Source organism: Colletotrichum karsti, assembly GCF_011947395.1.
Source record: "Colletotrichum karsti strain CkLH20 chromosome Unknown Scaffold16, whole genome shotgun sequence".
NCBI classification, from domain to species: Eukaryota; Fungi; Ascomycota; class Sordariomycetes; order Glomerellales; family Glomerellaceae; genus Colletotrichum; species Colletotrichum karsti.
Genome location: NW_024065916.1, coordinates 689279 through 707111, shown reverse-complemented (window position 1 = coordinate 707111; position 17833 = coordinate 689279). Strand labels below are relative to the sequence as shown.

At 53.4% G+C, this 17833-nt stretch overlaps 6 protein-coding genes across 6 annotated transcripts; 4 read left to right on the top strand and 2 right to left on the bottom strand.

Annotated features, from left to right (window-relative positions):
• Positions 1-1382: 1382 nt before the first annotated feature.
• On the top strand, positions 1383-2332 carry CkaCkLH20_05736 (NAD dependent epimerase/dehydratase; the record flags this gene model as incomplete). The annotated part of the gene is made up of 2 exons (XM_038888454.1): positions 1383-1826; positions 1883-2332. 2 exons carry the CDS (start codon positions 1383-1385, stop codon positions 2330-2332), a joined length of 894 nt encoding a protein of 297 aa, XP_038746351.1.
• A 1111-nt stretch (positions 2333-3443) lies between these two features.
• On the top strand, positions 3444-5101 carry CkaCkLH20_05735 (DnaJ domain-containing protein; the record flags this gene model as incomplete). The annotated part of the gene is made up of 2 exons (XM_038888453.1): positions 3444-3549; positions 3621-5101. 2 exons carry the CDS (start codon positions 3444-3446, stop codon positions 5099-5101), a joined length of 1587 nt encoding a protein of 528 aa, XP_038746350.1.
• Positions 5102-7807: 2706 nt separating this feature from the next.
• CkaCkLH20_05734 (uncharacterized protein) lies at positions 7808-8358 on the top strand (the record flags this gene model as incomplete). Its single annotated transcript, XM_038888452.1, has 2 exons — positions 7808-8042; positions 8123-8358. The coding sequence occupies 2 exons, from the start codon at positions 7808-7810 to the stop codon at positions 8356-8358; spliced, it is 471 nt and encodes a 156-aa protein (XP_038746349.1).
• A 2779-nt stretch (positions 8359-11137) lies between these two features.
• CkaCkLH20_05733 (UMTA protein) lies at positions 11138-12464 on the top strand (the record flags this gene model as incomplete). Its single annotated transcript, XM_038888451.1, has 6 exons — positions 11138-11209; positions 11276-11322; positions 11377-11511; positions 11580-11646; positions 11709-11749; positions 11822-12464. The coding sequence occupies 6 exons, from the start codon at positions 11138-11140 to the stop codon at positions 12462-12464; spliced, it is 1005 nt and encodes a 334-aa protein (XP_038746348.1).
• A 376-nt stretch (positions 12465-12840) lies between these two features.
• On the bottom strand, positions 12841-14238 carry CkaCkLH20_05732 (extracellular dioxygenase; the record flags this gene model as incomplete). Its single annotated transcript, XM_038888450.1, has 3 exons — positions 12841-13355; positions 13405-13533; positions 13590-14238. The coding sequence occupies 3 exons, from the start codon at positions 14236-14238 to the stop codon at positions 12841-12843; spliced, it is 1293 nt and encodes a 430-aa protein (XP_038746347.1).
• A 692-nt stretch (positions 14239-14930) lies between these two features.
• CkaCkLH20_05731 (short-chain dehydrogenase reductase sdr) lies at positions 14931-17184 on the bottom strand (the record flags this gene model as incomplete). The annotated part of the gene is made up of 3 exons (XM_038888449.1): positions 14931-15281; positions 15341-15730; positions 16603-17184. The coding sequence occupies 3 exons, from the start codon at positions 17182-17184 to the stop codon at positions 14931-14933; spliced, it is 1323 nt and encodes a 440-aa protein (XP_038746346.1).
• Between the last annotated feature and the right edge of the window lie 649 nt (positions 17185-17833).

Here is a 17833-nt window from a genome sequence, read left to right as displayed (position 1 = left end):
GGTCCCTCAGTCCATGGACATTCGGTTGGATCACTTCTTTCAGTCGTGTTGGCCAACTCACGAATCCGGGCTGCAGCCATTGGCTTCTTGGCATCATACAAAAGGCCGAGACCAATGGAATTATAAGTAACCTGCTTTCCCTCCCATCCTCTGCTGACGCCGCGTCAATCGAGGTGTGGGTGGAGAGCCATCGACATTTCACGCATGCAATTCAGTTCCAGTTCCCAATATTTGCAGCTCAGCCTCCCCCTCTACGACCCGAACATCCGATCCAGTCACCAGTCCACGGCAATCGTCCGGTCCTCTGGATATCATCTCGAAGTTCTGCCATCGCCAGATCCCACGTGGCTCGGCGGCCAGCATTCCTCGCAAAGCTTCCGAGCTCCAGTCCCCGTCTCCAAAAGTCAGGTCTCGACCGCTTTTCCCCTCCACCGCTCGCCACCGACTCAAGGGCGCACGATGCGGTGTGCATCTCGACGGCAATGTCTCACTCGTTGCATCCCCAAGGGAGCACACTGAGCCCGTCTAGCCCCCTTCATCTTAGGCTCTGGGATCCGCGATACTCGTGCTGAGAGCCTCAACCGCAGCAGTAGCAAGTAGCTACTTGCTATCCAAGTCTTCCACTAACAATACTTTATTATTCTTCCATGGCCGCCGTGGCGCTGCTCCGGTATCAATGCTTACAAACCCTGGACCCCGCCAGCTAACTCACTCCAAATAGCTCTGATAAGGCGCGCCATCAACATGGAACGTAGCTCCTGGTAAGCTTCGTACTCGAGGTACGTAAGTTGCGCTGCAGGGTCTCGTGGTCGTCAACAGCTCCCTCCTGTCCTTTACAAGAACAGCCGTTCAATTGGGAAAAAAAGATGGAGTCCTCAAGTCCCGAAGGTGGGGGTGGAAACGACATGAACACCTGCCGTCGAGTGCCGGTGGCAGCTGCTGCTCGCTGCTTCTCTTTGAATGTCCGTATCAGGAGAAGTGAGAGGAGTCCCGTCTCGAACACGGGCTACGGCGACACTAAGAACTGGCAGTTACGACTCGTACCTGAGATGAAAGTTTCCGGTCCCTCTCCCTTGGGTCGCACTTGCGCTGCCATGCTTACCCCAGATAAATAATCCCGTCTCACGCCTTTCCTTTCTCTGTTCGTGTTGCTATCTTGTCTTACAAATTACTCAATTTGTCCTCTTCTCGTCCCTTTTCTTCTTCCACCCACGACCTCATCCCTTGCCAGCGACAAACATATAAGGCGGCCTCCATTGACGTCCGCCTGCCATCGCAACTTACACCATCCCAGCTTGTTGACACGACTCAGCCAGCTCGAATAACGTCCGACCACACCGACGATCCCACCCGATAACGAGACAATCATCACGAACATCACAATGGCCACCAACGGACACTCGGCGAACCGCTTCCTCATCTGGGGTGGCGAGGGTTGGGTCGCGAACCACCTCAAGGTTCTCCTCGAGAAGGATGGAAAGGAGGTCTACACCACCACCGTCCGCATGGAGAACCGTGAAGGCGTCCTCGCCGAGCTCGACAAGGTCAAGCCCACCCACGTCCTCAACTGTGCCGGCTGCACTGGCCGTCCCAATGTCGACTGGTGCGAGGACAACAAGGAGGCCACCATGCGATCCAACGTTATCGGCACCCTGAACCTCACCGACGCCTGCTTCCTCAAGGGCATCCACATCACCGTCTTCGCCACTGGCTGTATTTACCAGTACGATGACAAGCACCCCATCGGCGGTCCCGGCTACCTCGAGACAGACCCTGCCAACTTCAAGGGCAGCTTCTACTCGGACACCAAGGGCCACGTCGAGGAGGTAAGTCGGCCTCTTCTCTGCTCTATCCCAGACAGCTCCAGCTAACTGCGTCGTAGGTCATGAAGCACTACAAGAACTGCCTCATCCTCCGCCTTCGCATGCCCGTCAGCGACGACCTGCACCCGCGCAACTTCGTAACCAAGATTGCCAAGTACGACCGCGTTGTCGACATCCCCAACAGCAACACCCTCCTTACCGACCTCCTCCCCGCCTCGATCCTCATGGCCGAGCACAAGGACACGGGCATCTACAACTTCACCAACCCCGGTGCCATCTCGCACAACGAGGTGCTCGCCCTGTTCAAGGAGATTGTGCGCCCCGACTACACCTGGAAGAACTTCTCGCTCGAGGAGCAGGCCAAGGTCATCAAGGCCGGTCGCAGCAACTGCAAGCTGGACACTACAAAGCTGGAGAAGAAGCTGAAGGAGTACAACTACACGGTGCCCGAGGTGCACGACGCATACCGTTCGTGCTTCCAGCGCATGAAGGCCAACGGCGTGAAATAAATGTAACAGTTTTGGGTTCGGCGTATTTGGGAGCTGGTCATACTGGAAGAAATTAAAAGAGGATTAAAGCAAGACACGATTTTGGTGTTCGAAATGGGAAGGCAGTCCAAATCAAACTAGCAGCACAGCATGAATCGGACAATTGTCAGGCGCAGGTTGATTCTCCATCGTGAGTCGGAATGGCCGATGCAGTGAGTGATAGTGTCGGTTTTGGCCGGTCCCACCGGCGACGTGTAGAATCTGGCGGAATGGATGCCGAAGATGCGCTGTCAGTCGGTGAAGATGGACCGGATGACTCGAGGTAATGAGCCTCTTTGTTTTGCGGTCGGCTCGCTAGATGCTACGCATAAACGAAGACAAGAAAGGGATTGTCTAAGAGCCCTCGGCAACCACAATGAGCTTGGTCCCTCGCAGCTGACAATAAACAATGTTTGGAAGAAAACAACGAGTCCGCCATGCATGCAGGTCCGTCATGGTGTTGTGCAACGTCATCCCTGTCATCAGGTCTCTGTCCGCGTAATCTCCAAGGCTGAAGGTGGTGGGCTTCGCCAGCTTTCGCCGCCTGAAAGAGTGGCCAGAACGAAGTATCTGCACTCAGCCCAACAGACTGGATGACTGTACATGATACCGTCAAAGTACCGTCGTAATGAGTGCAGAGCTCCCACCAAAATTGTTGCCCAGGTGGGAGATCGGCCTACCTTAGCACCAGGTAGGGGAACGACGTAATTTGGCGGGGCACCGCGAAAACGTAAATCCACCCAAAATAATCGTTGCGGCGGGCACGGCACCTGGCACCTGCTTGGCCTTGGGCTGAAGTGCCCTCCACTGCACCGCCGCTGCGACCTGCGGCCTGCCGTTCCGTCGGGTGCGCCTGCTTGTCATCGCACCACAGTTTTTCCTTGTGATTTCTTGCTTGAATCACTATCGCAGGTATCCCTACCCTCACGTCACCCCGCGGTTCCTCCTCGCGACATCTTCGCCCGCTCGTCCGTATTCTCCTTTTTTCTTTTTTTCTCACTATTCCACAAACTTCCCTATTCCTGTGCGGTTTTCGTCATAGATCTCTCTTCGTCATTCCTAGATACCCCTCACCACCCAAAATACCTCGACCATGGTCGTCGACACCGCGTATTACGACACGCTGGGCGTGAAGCCCGCCGCCACCGATATCGAGATCAAGAAGGCTTACAGAAAGTTGGCCATCGTTCACCACCCAGGTAAGGATGCCTGCCGACGCCATCTCGACCTCTTTTCCCCGCGCGCGCATCACTGACGCCATCACCCACAGACAAGAACCCCAACGACCCCACCGCCCACGAAAAGTTCCAGGAGATCGGAGAAGCCTACCAAGTCCTGTCCGACAAGGACCTCAGAGCCGCCTACGACAAGTATGGCAAGGACCACGCCAAACCACAGGAGGGTTTCGCCGACCCCGCCGAGTTCTTCACCTCCATCTTCGGCGGCGACGCCTTCGTCGACTGGATCGGTGAGATCAGCCTGATGAAGGACCTGACCGCAACGATGGACATCACGATGCAGGAGGGCGAGGAGGGCGCCGAGGGTGCTGAGGCCGCCGATGGCGAGTTCCCCGGCACCGAGGATGCTAAGAAGGAGAGCATGAAGACCGCCGCCGACGGCGAAAAGACCGACGCACAAAAGGCCACCGCCAGCGGCACCACTCCCGCTGCCCCTGCCGCTGCCGCGCCTGCTGCCGGCGCCGCCGCACCACCTCCCGCCGTTGTCGTCGAGGACGAGAAGGAGCGCCTCAAGGCCCGTGACGCTGCCGAGGCCGCTGCCGCCTCGTCTGGCACTGCCGATGCACCCCCGCCCGCCTACCAAAGAGAACCCTCGCCCAGTCCTTCTGGCACCTCCGCCTCGAAACGCACACAAATCCCCCTCCGGCCCGCTCTGATGGATCGTCCCTCCGAGGAGGTCGCTGGTGTCGAGACCGAAGAGTCGTTGCGCAAGAAGGAGAAGAAGAAGGGCCTGACTAAGGAGCAGCGCGATCAGCTCGCCGCCTACGACAAGGAGCGCGCCCGCGTGCGTCAGGAGCGAGTCGACACCCTCGCTCGCAAGCTTCTCGACAGAATCAGCGTATGGACCGAGACTGACAAGGGCCCCGACGTCACCAAGTCCTTCCAAGAGAAGACGCGCCTCGAGGTCGAAAACATGAAGATGGAGTCCTTCGGTCTCGACATCCTCCACGCCATCGGCCAGACTTATGTCGCCAAGGCCTCCGCCCTTCTGAAAAGCCAAAAGTTCCTCGGCATCGGCGGCTTCTTCAGCCGAGTCAAGGACAAGGGCACTATTGTCAAGGAGACTTGGAACACCATCAGCAGCGCCATTGACGCTCAGCAGACCATCGAGGAGATGGCCCGTATGGAGGAGAAGGGCGGCGCCGAGTGGTCCGACGAGGCCAAGGCCGAGTATGAGAGGCGGGTCACCGGCAAGATTCTGACGGCAGCGTGGCGCGGCAGCAAGTTCGAGATCCAGAGCGTCTTGCGCGAGGTCTGCGACGCCGTGCTCAACGATAAGAAGGTGCCGCTTTCCAAGCGTCTGGAGCGCGCCCAGGCGCTCATGCTGATTGGCGAGATCTTCTCCGCCGCGCAGCGCTCGCCCGAGGAGGAGGGCGACTACCTCGTCTTCGAGCAGCTCGTCGCGGAGGCGGCCATCAAGAAGGAGAAGAAGAAGGGCAAGAAGCACGAGCACGCCGCGGCGGCAGAGGTGGCCGAGGACGCGCCGAACGTTCCCAAGCCTGAGAAGTCGTAGTAGCGTTCTTTTAACTCTAGACAACTGAAGCCCCCCTTTATTTTCTTTCTTGCCTATTTTCAACTCGATTGTTGACGAGCCTGTTGGGAGTTTTTCATGTATTGTTTAATACCACGAGGTCAATGCATTCGTTCTGGTGGTGGGATTCAATGAAACAAGACGATCTGCCGGTACCGTCGCTTTCCTCTCCAACGTTCGTTTCTGGCCCGTGAGTGATGTTTCTGCCCGCCTACCTATATTTACTCTGCGCTTTAACCGACTCGATTCTTTCCTTCCAGCATTGTTTGTTGGGTGGGCGAGGATGGACTGTGGTAAGCCAGTTCTCCGGCTCAAAGACTCTACGGTTCCACCTGCGCGGCTTGAAGAGGCAGGCCTTGGTCGAGAACGGTCGTTTCTAACGTATACATCTTTGGATTACATCAAGGAGGAAGACGAGGGGTGAAAATAGCATCGTGAAACCAAACGAATTTCTCCGTCGTCGCCCCCCACGCGTCGTCGTGGTCTGCCCCAGTGCATCAGTAGCGCACATTTCCTCTCCCAGCAGGTCTTGCGCGAAGAAGATTATCACAGCGCAGACTTGGCTCTGTTAAATAGGCCGTCTGAACCCGGACTCTTTATTGGCAGGGACGTAGAATGTCAAACTACAGTGAGCACTTGAGTGAAATCTCTGGGTTCTCCTTTTTTTCATGCGGCCTACCTTGAGGACATTAACCTTGGTGTACCCAGACTCTAGAGATCTAATTTTGACTCTCCGTGCCGTAGCCCTCTTTCGCCACGACAAGAAGACACAAGGGTCACAACCTGAAATCTCTTTCGAGAGGATAAAGCCAGGCCACCCCCTCGCCTCGCCTCCCACTCCCTCTCCCCTCTTCACGTCCCAGTGTCCACTGGGCCAGCAGGCGCAACCACGCAGACGCCCACTTCCCATTCAACTTCAGCGTCTGGCGTGGTATCCGGCGCGGGGTATCATCGATTCAACCTTCCCTAGCTGGGTTTATCGCGACGGAACGCCATCTTCCAAGTGGACAGTCTGGGGGTGCGTTGGATTGTATGGCGGTTGCCTCTGTCTCCGGGTGATTCCGTCGAGAGAGGTACGGTGTTTCGATGAACCCCGAGGAACATCGTTCTTGGGCAAACTCATCTGGATCGGTCGTGAATTCTGGGGGGCATGCCATTCGCAAGCGTTTAGTGCCTCTCTGGATTGTTTCGGCGGGTGGTCCCGTACGAGAGAGGTAGCGGACTGTGTGAGCGTGGTTGGGTGGCTTATTTGTGGCTATTGCCCGCTGTAGACTCATACGGCGAAAACTCAAATCAAGCAGTGAGCGTGGTTGGAAGAACGCCTTGAGGATATTGTCCTTGAGGAGGTGTGTTTCTTTTGTACACGCCGAAGAGAACTGTGATGAAATGGCAGGCGCCACGGTATCCTGTTCTGCCCAGGAGGTCTTCTTTGGAGGCTAGTGGACGCTGGTTTAAGTTGTCCGAGGTTAGTTACGCTTCTGAGTTCTCTGGCGAGGTGAGTGTGGAGATTGGGTTCAGTTGGCGAGTGCTGCTGATATATCAACATGGACTTGGGATCTGTTGTACAAGCTGGTTTAGATGTTCGAGCACGGTGTTGTTCTTGTGTTCCGAGGTATGTGTGAGGATGGGTCATTCAGTCAGCAAGTGCTACTGATGTATCGAAATGGAATCAAAATCTGGTATGTGACTTCGTCTAGATGTTCTTTTGAGAACAGTATGCTTGTCTCAAGGTGTGAAGACTGGCTGCTGGTAGTTACAATGTAGTTAAAAGGCCTGAAGTCGCGCCCAAGTTTCAACAAAGGTCTTACGAGTGGAGTATTCCTGAACTCTGCTCGCGTCTGTATTTGGCTGAGGGCAATGACGATACTGAAATACTGCGCATGAGATGATAACAGGGTCAATCAGAGCAACGCAAATCAAGTTTTGAAAGGGAAAGTTGGATCTTGATCCTCAAGGTCCAACCAGCCATCGTACATCGTATGACTCGAAGCTTTCCCATAAAATAATATCGCATTGCGTGATCTAAACTGAGGTTAAACAGTAATAAAACAAGTTGTGGTGCTTCGAATACATACAATTGCCATGATCGGGGTCATAATCGAACTTAGTACCGGCTCATGCTAACCGATATTGGAAGGAGACTAATGTAAGCGATCTTGAAGTCGCATCTCACGTGTGGCTAAAGAGAGACAAAAAGTAGACTATTGAGGCAGTCGTGCGGCTCAGCGGAACATCGGGCCAGCCCGTGGCAGGCTGCAGCGCTTCGATTCCTTGGTAAACCCACTCACTCATCTGCTGATCGAGGTCTCAGCAGAGGGAACATCTAACGGAGTGTTTTCCGGTTGTTTATTAGCACTTGTAAGACGTCTTACTCGCCGCAGCCTCGACCACGCGAAGGATCCGACTGAATCAGAAGAAATTGGACCGTCAGATGGGACTGCGACGCTGCGGCTTACGGTTCCATTGGCGCGAAAACCCTGGGCATTGTCTGGTTTTCTGGGGACTAAAGTCCCTCCTCGTGAACGTAACATTATAAAAGGAAAACATGATTGGGGTGTATGTCTTGCAGCGACTCTTATAAAATGGCAGGCAGATCTGCTGAACACTGAACACAACGATCCCTCTTGACGCCTTTCTCACTTCGGCTCCAAAAGTCAAACGGACAAAGAACCCGGATCTCAAATCAATATGCGCTTCTCAACCGTCTTTGCCGCCGCTACGGCAGCCCTGTCCGCGGGCGTCGAGGGATACCTCGTCAGGGTTGGCCTGCCCAAGACCATCAAGCTCGGCGACGTTTGGGAGGCACGAGTAAACACGGCCATTCAGCAACCGAGACAAGACCTCGTGGTTTGGGGTGCCAGTCCGGCCGGGTCCACCTACCCGGGGAGCATCGGTATCGAGTTCGCGCGAACGAAACTGGACGGTATGGCCTTGTTCCATCATGATGCCGCTCAACACCAGCTCTCACATGAGAAAACTCTCTAACTTATTTACGAAATACAGATGCTCTCTCGGGAGGTTACAACGACACCATCCCCGGCCTCACCATCCCCGAGGGCTTGCGCATCACGCCTGGAGAGTGGTCGATCCAGGCTGTGATTCTTCAATGGGCCGGTGCCGCTCAACAGCCGTCCCTGGAAACGTACTTCTGGAATGTCACGATTGGAGATGTCACGAGTGAGGAGCTTGTATGGCAAGTGGCACGCGGTCCGCAGTCAACGAGATGTAACCTGCAATGACACAGACTGAGAGTCTGTGATATCGGAGAGGGACCACTCAAAGATGTTGGCAAAGTTTTACACAAACCAGATGGCCTAATACAAGGCGGTTTGCCGGAACTTGTATGTATGACAGTTTCTATAAGATAGCTATTTTAACCACTTCACAACCTAAATATTACAAGAGTTGCATGTCCCTCTGGGTGTTAAGGCCATTGCTTCCCACCATCCGAGGCCATCAGTGTACTTGGTCGAGTGGCACGGAAAAGGCAAAACACTGAAATAAAATATAGAATGCCTGTATGGCTGCTCGTGCGGTTTCCTGCGCCTGCTTCCATTCAAATCAGAAGACCCGTGACAGAGAGATCAGGACGGGCGACCACTTACCTATAAACATGCTCTGGGGTATCCCTCAAAATCTTTCTGAACTCGCCCTTGGCGTTGTAGCACCCGTCGTTGGTACACCACAAGACGTGTCTGGATATCTCATTCCACCGGTAAGACCTTGGGTGCAGCAGGAGCCACAACCGGGCCGGGGCCGCGCTCTTGGGCATCAAGCTGCCCCAAAGGATGTAATGGCCTTCGACGTACGTCTCTGCCGACTGGTTTTCTCTATGCCAGTGGTAGCGAAAATCGCACGTGGTGCAAACCATCACGCCCTTGCGCTCGCTTGGCCAGATGCCCTTCCGGATGTCTGCCCAGGTAAGATGAGGGCAGAGAATGTCGTCGAAATCCTCACGTAAGGCGGCGTTTCTAGCGAGGGACAGGGGAGCCTTCCACGTCAACTCCAGCGTGCTGGGCGCCTCCCGTTGTTTTCTGCGCACGTATCGTATCTCGGGTCTCTGGGCCCGTGTCGACAGGCGTCCCGGGCCAAAGCACGATGTGCATGCGAATACGGTGCTGTGGAAGCCATCCGCATGCCCGCTTTTGTCGTTGGAAGCGATGGAAGCCCATTTCAAAACATCTTTCCAGGTAAACTCCAGATGAGGACACATCTGCACCCGGCCTTCCCAGGTAATACACCTCAGTGCCGGGGCGTATGGCCCGTCTGGTTCCGCCCAGTCGACTGGAAACCACATATGTGGATGCCACGCCTTACACCCAGAGCACCAAGCCTGTTGCATGTTGAATCTGCAATGCTCCTTGAAAGTGGTCTTACACCTCCTCTCCAAGCACGGCTTGCAGAGAGCACGCTTCACCAAAGTTTCCCTGACCTCTTTGTAACATTCGCATGTGACGAGCGGGAACTGGAAGTCGTGGTCTCCGAACATGAACAGCCGGCAGTGCCACGAAGCCCTCGGGTCCGCCCGTTCTTCGTTCACTGACACGTAAGACGGTACGCGAAAGACTCTGCTTGAAAGACGAGGCGTCTCCAATTGCACGGCGTTCCGGCCTCCCGTCCAGTGTATAGTACGCGGACGTGCGGTTTTGCGTACGGAGTTGCCGTAGATTGAGAAACGCTTGGTGTGAAAAATGCGGGAGAAGAAGCGTGATACCTGGCGAATGAAGTATAAATCAGCTGGACGCATGTGGGACATGATCTCGAGGATGATTTCTTCGGGAAGGCCACATATCCTGCTGTTAATGGTATTCAATCTCTCTCGCCGGATATACATCTCCCTGATGCCGCGCATGTCTTACGCCGAGACGAGAGAGCCGTGATCGCTCCCGGATTCTCTATAACAACGTTGTCTTGTCCTACTCTATGCTGTAAGATGTTAATCTATGCCGGTTCTGTGTTACCTCATAAACTTACCCAGAATTCGTTGGTGAAAATCTGTTGGTCTTTTACACAGAGTGTGCAGCAATTAACGCGAACTTTGATACAAGAATTTCTCGGGAAATCAATGAGGAATACTGTCAGAACACAAGGAGAGACCGAGAAACGCTTTTGCTGAGAATAGTTGTAATCGGGACAAGTTAGTCAGTCACAGTAAGAATTATGGAAAAGGTGACGTTGGAACGGATGCCCGTCACTGCTGAAAACTTTGTCATCAACTGGCCCATATAACTGTGAAGAAAGACAACCTTGATGCCAGAAATCAAAAACTTTCCCAGTATCTTGTGAGCCTTCATGGTAAATGCATTATGCAAAGTCTGGACTGCATCGTGTATAGGCGAAACCGTCTCCTAGTTGATGACCATTAGTTGACGACTATGTTTCATTCCACAGCGAGGACTGAAGCGCAGTGCCCCAGACTAACACTGTGGTTCTGCGAGACAAAATTTCCAAAATGCATGGTCAATCAATAGTCCTGCTGGGTACTTGAATCTCTGCGCAGCCGCTTCATCTCTGCCAGAATGCGAGTCTCTACCACGTGTTTCTGCATCGGGATGCGGAGTCGACATTCCTCCTGTCCCTCATCGTCAGTGGACAATACCAAGAGCAAACATATGCGGGCTGGGCCAAATGCATCAGCGTTGGAGCCTTCACTCCTGCGGGGGCTCCGGTTTTATATGGACTTGGCACATTCGCTTCCAGTTGGAATTCGTTGTGGCATGCTGGATGTACCAACAGCAGGAGACCTTCCAGACACAGTTTAGCATATGCGTTCTTCGGGTCAAACCATTTGTCGGGGAACACGGAAGACCGGGCTCCCACTTTGATGCTTGTCGGTTAAACCAGACCCTGGTCTTCGAAGAAATCGTTCGACGTGCTTGCACCCCGGACCAACAACAAAAAGAGGAGTTCTGCCGCAGAGCCAGCCGTAAACCTACTTTCCTCTCTCAATAGTCATATTTCCTCATTGAAGTTTTCTCGTTTCATTTTGATCAGCTTCCCCGCCAGAAAGACGCCATCATGGTTACCGATCCGACAGCAGACTCGCAACTGGCCCCGGCTCACCAGGCCGATGTAGACGGAATCGCTGCCGTAGGTTACCTACATTGCTTGAATTGTGATACATTCTCAACGGGATGCAAAGACTAACTTAAGAAGGACCCCGCTATTGAAAATGATAACGGAAGTGAGGCTGACGCAGAGAGGTGAGTTTGGTCTGCGATGGAACAGACCTCGATGCTGAAATGTGCCACCCACAGCATTCGCACATCGTCGACTGCCTCGCTGAGTGAGAGTATCACTGAGTATCGCCGGCTTCTCGGTCGCACGTACACGCAGAAAGTTGAATACTGTGTCCCGAATGACGAGAAACAAAATGAAGGACTGGAAATCGCGTAAGTCGAAATTCCGATCTCCTTTGGTTGTGTCTCATGATAGTATAATTGACCGAATTACCGCGCAGACACTACTGGGAGACGCTTTTCCTCGGTGACAAGCTGTTTCTCGCCCCTGTGCCCCAGGACGTACAGGTAAAACATATTCCCGATGCGATCAAGCATCCCGATCAACTGTAAATTGACGAGTCGCGAAGAAAGTACTTGATGTCGGCACTGGTACCGGAATCTGGGCCCTGTGAGTATCATTCGCCACTATTTGCCATTCACTTAGCCGCCCATGCCATGCGGAACTGATACTCCAGTACAGAGACTTCGCCGACGAGTTCCCGTCCGCTGAGGTCACGGGCGTCGACATCTCGCCCATTCAGCCCGGCTGGGTCCCGCCCAATTGTAAATTCCAGATCGACGACGTCGAAGAACCTTGGACGTGGCCCGCCGATCACTTCGACTTCGTACACATCCGCCACCTCGAAGCCGCTATCTCCGACTGGCCGAAACTATACGGACAGGCCCTCGATCACCTCAAGCCGGGTGGGTACATCGAGATCAAGGAGCTCGATGTCGAGGACCACTCCCAAAGCCTCGGCGAGCTCCCGGAGAGCCACATCTACAAGCGATGGGTGAATGTCATGTTTGAAGCCTCTGAAAAGCTTGGCAAGTCGCTCCGGCACTCACTCGACCACGGTATCGCCAAAGACCTGAGGAAGGCTGGCTTTGTCGATATTGTCGAGAAGAGCTGGCATATCCCAATCGGCAGCTGGCCCAAGGATCCAAAGCTCAAAGAGGTCGGCGCGTGCAACCTCGAGTATCTCGACCAATCCCTCGAAGGATTTGGATACTACCTGCTGAAGGAGGTCTTGGGGTGGGAAGTTCCAGAGGTCATTGTGTTCATCGCTGAAATGCGGAAGGCGTTGAGAGATCCCACTCTCCAGACCTATTACGGCTTGTGAGTACATGCAAAACCCGCTAAGAGCTCACATTGAGATGCTCTTGCAACCCAGCAGATCTTGTTGAAGGCGACTGGCTGACTTTTAAAAGGCACTTGGTCTATGCGCGTAAGCCTCTGAAGGAGTGAACAACAGCTTGGCTGAGCCGAAGCACACTACATCATAAATGGACGGGCGGACCCAAGTTGGTTCCAAGAAAGAGCAGGGATGATATCTTCAGGGTGGCCTTCGGAGCATACGGAATAGCAGAGAATGTGGCGTGCTCTGATGGGCCAGCATTTACTGCCCTAATGAATTCTCGTCTATGAGATGCGTAGACTATTCAGACAAACCTTCCGTTCCTTCTCTCCTGTTCCAAAGTATTTTCTTTCTCTGCAGTTCAACCCTGAAGGTGGTTGGCGACTCTCAGCTCTCGCACATTCGTCATGTTCACGCCAACCAACTTCCAAGCAAGAATACCCTCCTCGATGTTCCTCTTCTCGTGGTCGAGCAGGACGTAGCTCATGACGGGGTCCGTGAACTCCGCCTCCTGCCGGAAGTAGGCGTCGTCCTTGTTCTCGATGAAGAGCTGGGTGTTGAAGTTGTAGCGCTCGTGCTCGCGCATCATGTCGACGAGCCCCTGGTCGAAGAACATCTGGCCGGCGTGGGTCGCGACGTTGTTCTGGACCGTGTCGTTGGCCAGCGCCTCGGTTCCCTCCGCGTGGGTCATGATGTGGACGTGGGGCGTGCGGTTGGAGTAGAAGCCCGGGAAGTTGGTGCCGAACCAGACGGCGCCCTCGGCGTTGGTCTTCTGGATGCCGCGGTGGAAGGTCGTGAAGGCGTTGTCGGGGTCGTCTTCGCCCGCGCCGTTGTAGCCGGAGATGACGCCGGAGTAGATGCCGGTGGCGTTCGCGTCTGCTTGCTGTTAGTGAGTACTCAGAGAAGTCGAGTGATGATTACTTACGCCAGACTTCAACCCATATGTCGGGAACGGGCTCGCAGGTCTCGGTGTCGATGATCTGAAGGTCCAGGTACATGGGGATGCCGGACTCATTATCCCAGAGAGCCCAGCGGACATGCTCTCCTTCGACGTCTATCATCATACAGTCAGTATAAATGAGCCTGGAATGGTAGAGGGCTTGAACTCACAGAAAGGACCCTCGGTGCTCTCCGCACTGAGGACGCAGCCATCGTCTCGAGTGGCAAAGATCTCGGCATCAGTAGAATCCCAGTTGATGCTGCCGTCAGTGATCTCATGATTGGTGCCGAGAACAGCACCGACGTTGCGAAGAACAAGCTGAGAGTACTGGTTGTACTTGTCGATGCGACGCTGAGTAGCCTGCTCAAGGATGCCACGCTTCTGGAGATGGGCAGTGCAATGTGCGAGGTTCATGGCGTTGGCGAGGGAGTACTCCTGACGGGCAGCAACCTCTCCGGCAACTTCAAGGGTTCCATGTGCCCAGACACCCTTCATGAGTTTGAGATATCCCACCCAAATCGCCCAGAAGAAGAGGAATAGGGCGCAGTACTTGAATAGGAAGAAAAGTAAGAGCTGAGACCAGGGCATGTAGTCTCTGTTCTTGTGGATTCTCTCCTGGGTAGTGCAGGTCTGGCACAAGGTCTGCCCAGAGCCGCCCCAGTACTCCTTGTGGTCGTTGCTGAAGATATGCCAGGCGATCTTATACTCGGTGCACCATGGTCCAGTTGGATCATTCCGAAACTGATGCGGAAGATCAAAGTCGCCGCAGGTGGCTGGGGCGTAGAAGATGCGCATTCTCCTGCGCTGGTCGAGGTCCATGGTGAATGAAGCGAATGGTGAGCGATATTGGCGTGTAGCAAATGAATTGCTGAAGCTGGCAAATGGGTGCAAAAGAATGAAGAGGAAAACAAAACTAGAAAGCGGTGCAACTGAGCTCACAACGCAACGTTGTGAACGCAACCAGCAATTTGGGTGTTGTTTTATGGTTGTGGCTCCTGCCTCTTTTATCGACGGAGGGAAAAGTCGCGATCCAAGTTAGCCGAATAATAATTGATTTTTTTCTGAGCCCTTCTTTGTGGCCCAAGCTTTGGAAGGCTGGCCAGGCGAGATAGATGGAAGAAGAGATTTCTATTCCTTTCAAAAGAGGCAAGAGCGTGACTTGAGGATAAGGTAGGTAGCTAAGGTTTTGTGCCTGTGAGCATTTATCACCATAACTTCAGATGAAGGTTGATCTTTCGTGTTGCATTCTAAATAAGATCTTCACCTCATCTTACAAGTTGAAATTCGTGAAAGGTAAGATGTACATGGTAGTGGTAGCCACAAATCTGACATGAGCTTATCATAAGAAGGCATGCATCCTTGTTTCTTTATTCAAGCACAAATGAGGAATTAAAGGTAGAACCTCATCATATTCTTTCATAAGCGAAGCATCATTCCCATGATATTACGAGGCCATAAAGTGATATAAATAAAGATGGCATGTGTCGATGCCTGACCTGCTTCTTGACGATTCAAATCTTGACCTCAAATGAAGGCTTATCCTTGATCTGAGAGAACCACTCCCATGACTTCTTGGCAATGTTATCGGGATTCCAAACCTCATGATCGTGAGAAACCGGACCTCCGACGTTGATCAGGCCAATGTAGACACCCTCGTTCTCGTAAGACATGCGCAGAGTCTGGACGAAGTTACGCTGGGCTGCCTTGACCAAGGAAAGAGAAAAGACAGCAGGAATAGGCTCCGAAGGCAGTAGCGAGCTCGTGACAATGATTGCCGGCGTTGACTCTGGACTCGACTTGGCCAGGGAAGTGAGGTGAGGAACGTAGCGCTGAGCGGTAGCGTACAAGGCGGACACGTTGATCTAGACAAGTCGAATCAGCCGACCCCGTGTACGCGGCAATGTGCAAGCCATCTGTTTACCTTGAAGTCATATTCAATCTCCTTCACATCCAGAGCGAGCATCTCAGACGGTGCCACCCGTGCGGCGTTGAAGAAAACACAAGAGGGCTTGCCGATTTCTGCGTCTGCCTTCTCAAGCACTTTGCTAAAGGCCTCGGTATCGGTAATGTCCACGGCGTAAGTCTTGACCGTCGCGCTCGGTGCAGCCTCCTCCACGGCCTTCTTCTCGAGCCGCAACTGCTCTTCCCTTCTTGCGATGAGGGCAATTTTAGTGTAGCGCTTAGACGCGAAGAGAGCTGTTACGGAACGCCCAATGAGAGGACCGGCTCCGATGACGAGGAGGGTCTCTTCTGCCGTGTTTGCTGCCATGGTATGCCGAGTTCTTTTTAGGACGATGACGATGTTGGGATCCTACAGTTTCGGACACTTGGAAGTGGACTTGACGACCTTTTAAATAAGCGGTCACTCCCGTCCCGTCTGAATCATGACTGGTGGTTGAACTGCTTCCGGATGCTTACGCTCTCCCGCCCCGCTTCGGGCTTTGTAATCCGGGGTGGGTCATCCCACATATCTACAAAGGCACCCCGGGACAGCGCATCTTGGCTACTTGTCTTTAGTTAATTTAAATTTCCCAGATGTTTCTAGCTGTGGTTGCCCGCCTTCTGATTCTACCAAGATTCGGCAAATAATTGAGCGACGGGGCCTTGTTTTTACCTGATTGAATTGGTAATCACCTCACAGTTCGCCGGAATTTGGATTCCTCAGAAAATCACTGCGTGTCTAACACCACGTACGCATCATTCACTACACCACTTCTCTTGCAACCTCAACAGCGGTCGGCTCTGATAGCCCAAGCTCCATCGGCCTCTTAAACGTCGTCACTCTGATTCAAGAATGGTCAATTGGGTTCAACCTGATCAGCGCTAGTACCTGTCGCCAACCCAGTCCGGCGCTGACGGCATCAGCAAGAAATCTACAGGATTCTGATTGGAAGAGACTCACGTAAGCTTTACCTGCCGAGCCTAACAAAGTCCCTAGTTTGTGATTTCACAACTATTATGCCATTGGATAAACAAGACTTTGGTCGCAACATCAGGAATGTGGGGACCTGAGGCTGTTTATCTGAAGACCCGAAATCTGGAGTTCTCAGAAAGCAAATTCTGCTGCTGCCTCACTCAATATTGTTTAAGTAGAGATACGAACTCAAGTTTCCCTGGTCGAGCTAATCTGATTGCTGGTTACTCCATCCCCGGTTCCCTCCACCACTTCGATTTATGACAAACAAGCCTTGCCGTCGTTTCCTTCTCGAATCGTTCGCGCCACCCAGACGGCATAACGCCATGAAACCTGACTACTTGAAGATTCTTCAAATCTGATACGATACCAAAGAACTCGTCATACTTCTTCTCAGTGAGCTTGGCTTCCCAGCCCTTGGTGCTGTTCGGCCTCGGTTCCCAGTCGACGACGAGCTCCGACAGATTCTTCGCTCGCCGCGCAACTTCGCCAAACATACCCAGCCAGCGATTCCAGTTAGGATACTCCATGGCGACGAGGATGTACAGCCGGCGCAGGCGTTCGAAGCGAAGCGTGCCGTGGACGGCGAAGCCAATGCGCCGGTCGCCCCAGCCGGCCGTGTGGACTCTCATGAGGGCGTCGGAGTGCACTCGTTGGTGAAGTTCTCGGTAGCCGCGTTTACAGGTGAGCATGAGCGGCGGGATTGGCTTCGAGTAACCCCCTTGCTCGATGTAGAGGTGCAGCGGCCGAAGCGTGTCGCCAAAGTCATTGTGGTCGAAGGATAGGTAGTATTCGTAGATGCGTTCTCTGATTTCCCAAGGAAGTTCAAATAAACGAGAACCGTCGTTCATGTTTGTCGTGGTCGTCTCATGTGTATCCCTGGGGATGTCTGTCAGCATTGCCCCACATGCCGTCAGGGGACGGAGGGAGGGTGCTTAGGCTTACATGTTGGTCATTGCGGTGGGTTATGTTGGAGGAGCTGGACCTGGTTCGAATGAATGCTCAGCCTCGATCGAGGAACTTTAATGCCTTTTTGTTTGGTGCGTGAAAATGGCAGCCTATTTGGCGATGTTGCTGCCTGACGACTGCCGGAAGTTCCGTCTCACGTCGTCGGATGTTGTCGGATGTTGCTGTTGACCCGCTTCCGGATGCTTACGCTATCGGCCGCCCCGCTTTCGGCTCCGAAACATGGCGGGGTCACCCCACACGCGCCGAATGTCCCCCGGAAGCTTACAAAAATGGAAGCAAGACCGCCAGAAAGCTGTCCAGAATAGACAGCGCATCTGGAGTACTTCTCTTGGGTTAATCAAACGCTCAAATCGATCGAACCGTAGTTATCCGCTTGCCGATTTTTCTGAATTTGATCAATGAGAAGGATATGATTGAGTGGTGATGAGTGTATTCGCCAGATTGAAGATATTACATGGCGCTGAAAAGTCTGGATCTCTCAGGTCAGGAATAGAATATACACGACCAAAATCTCCAAAAACCGCTCTAGTC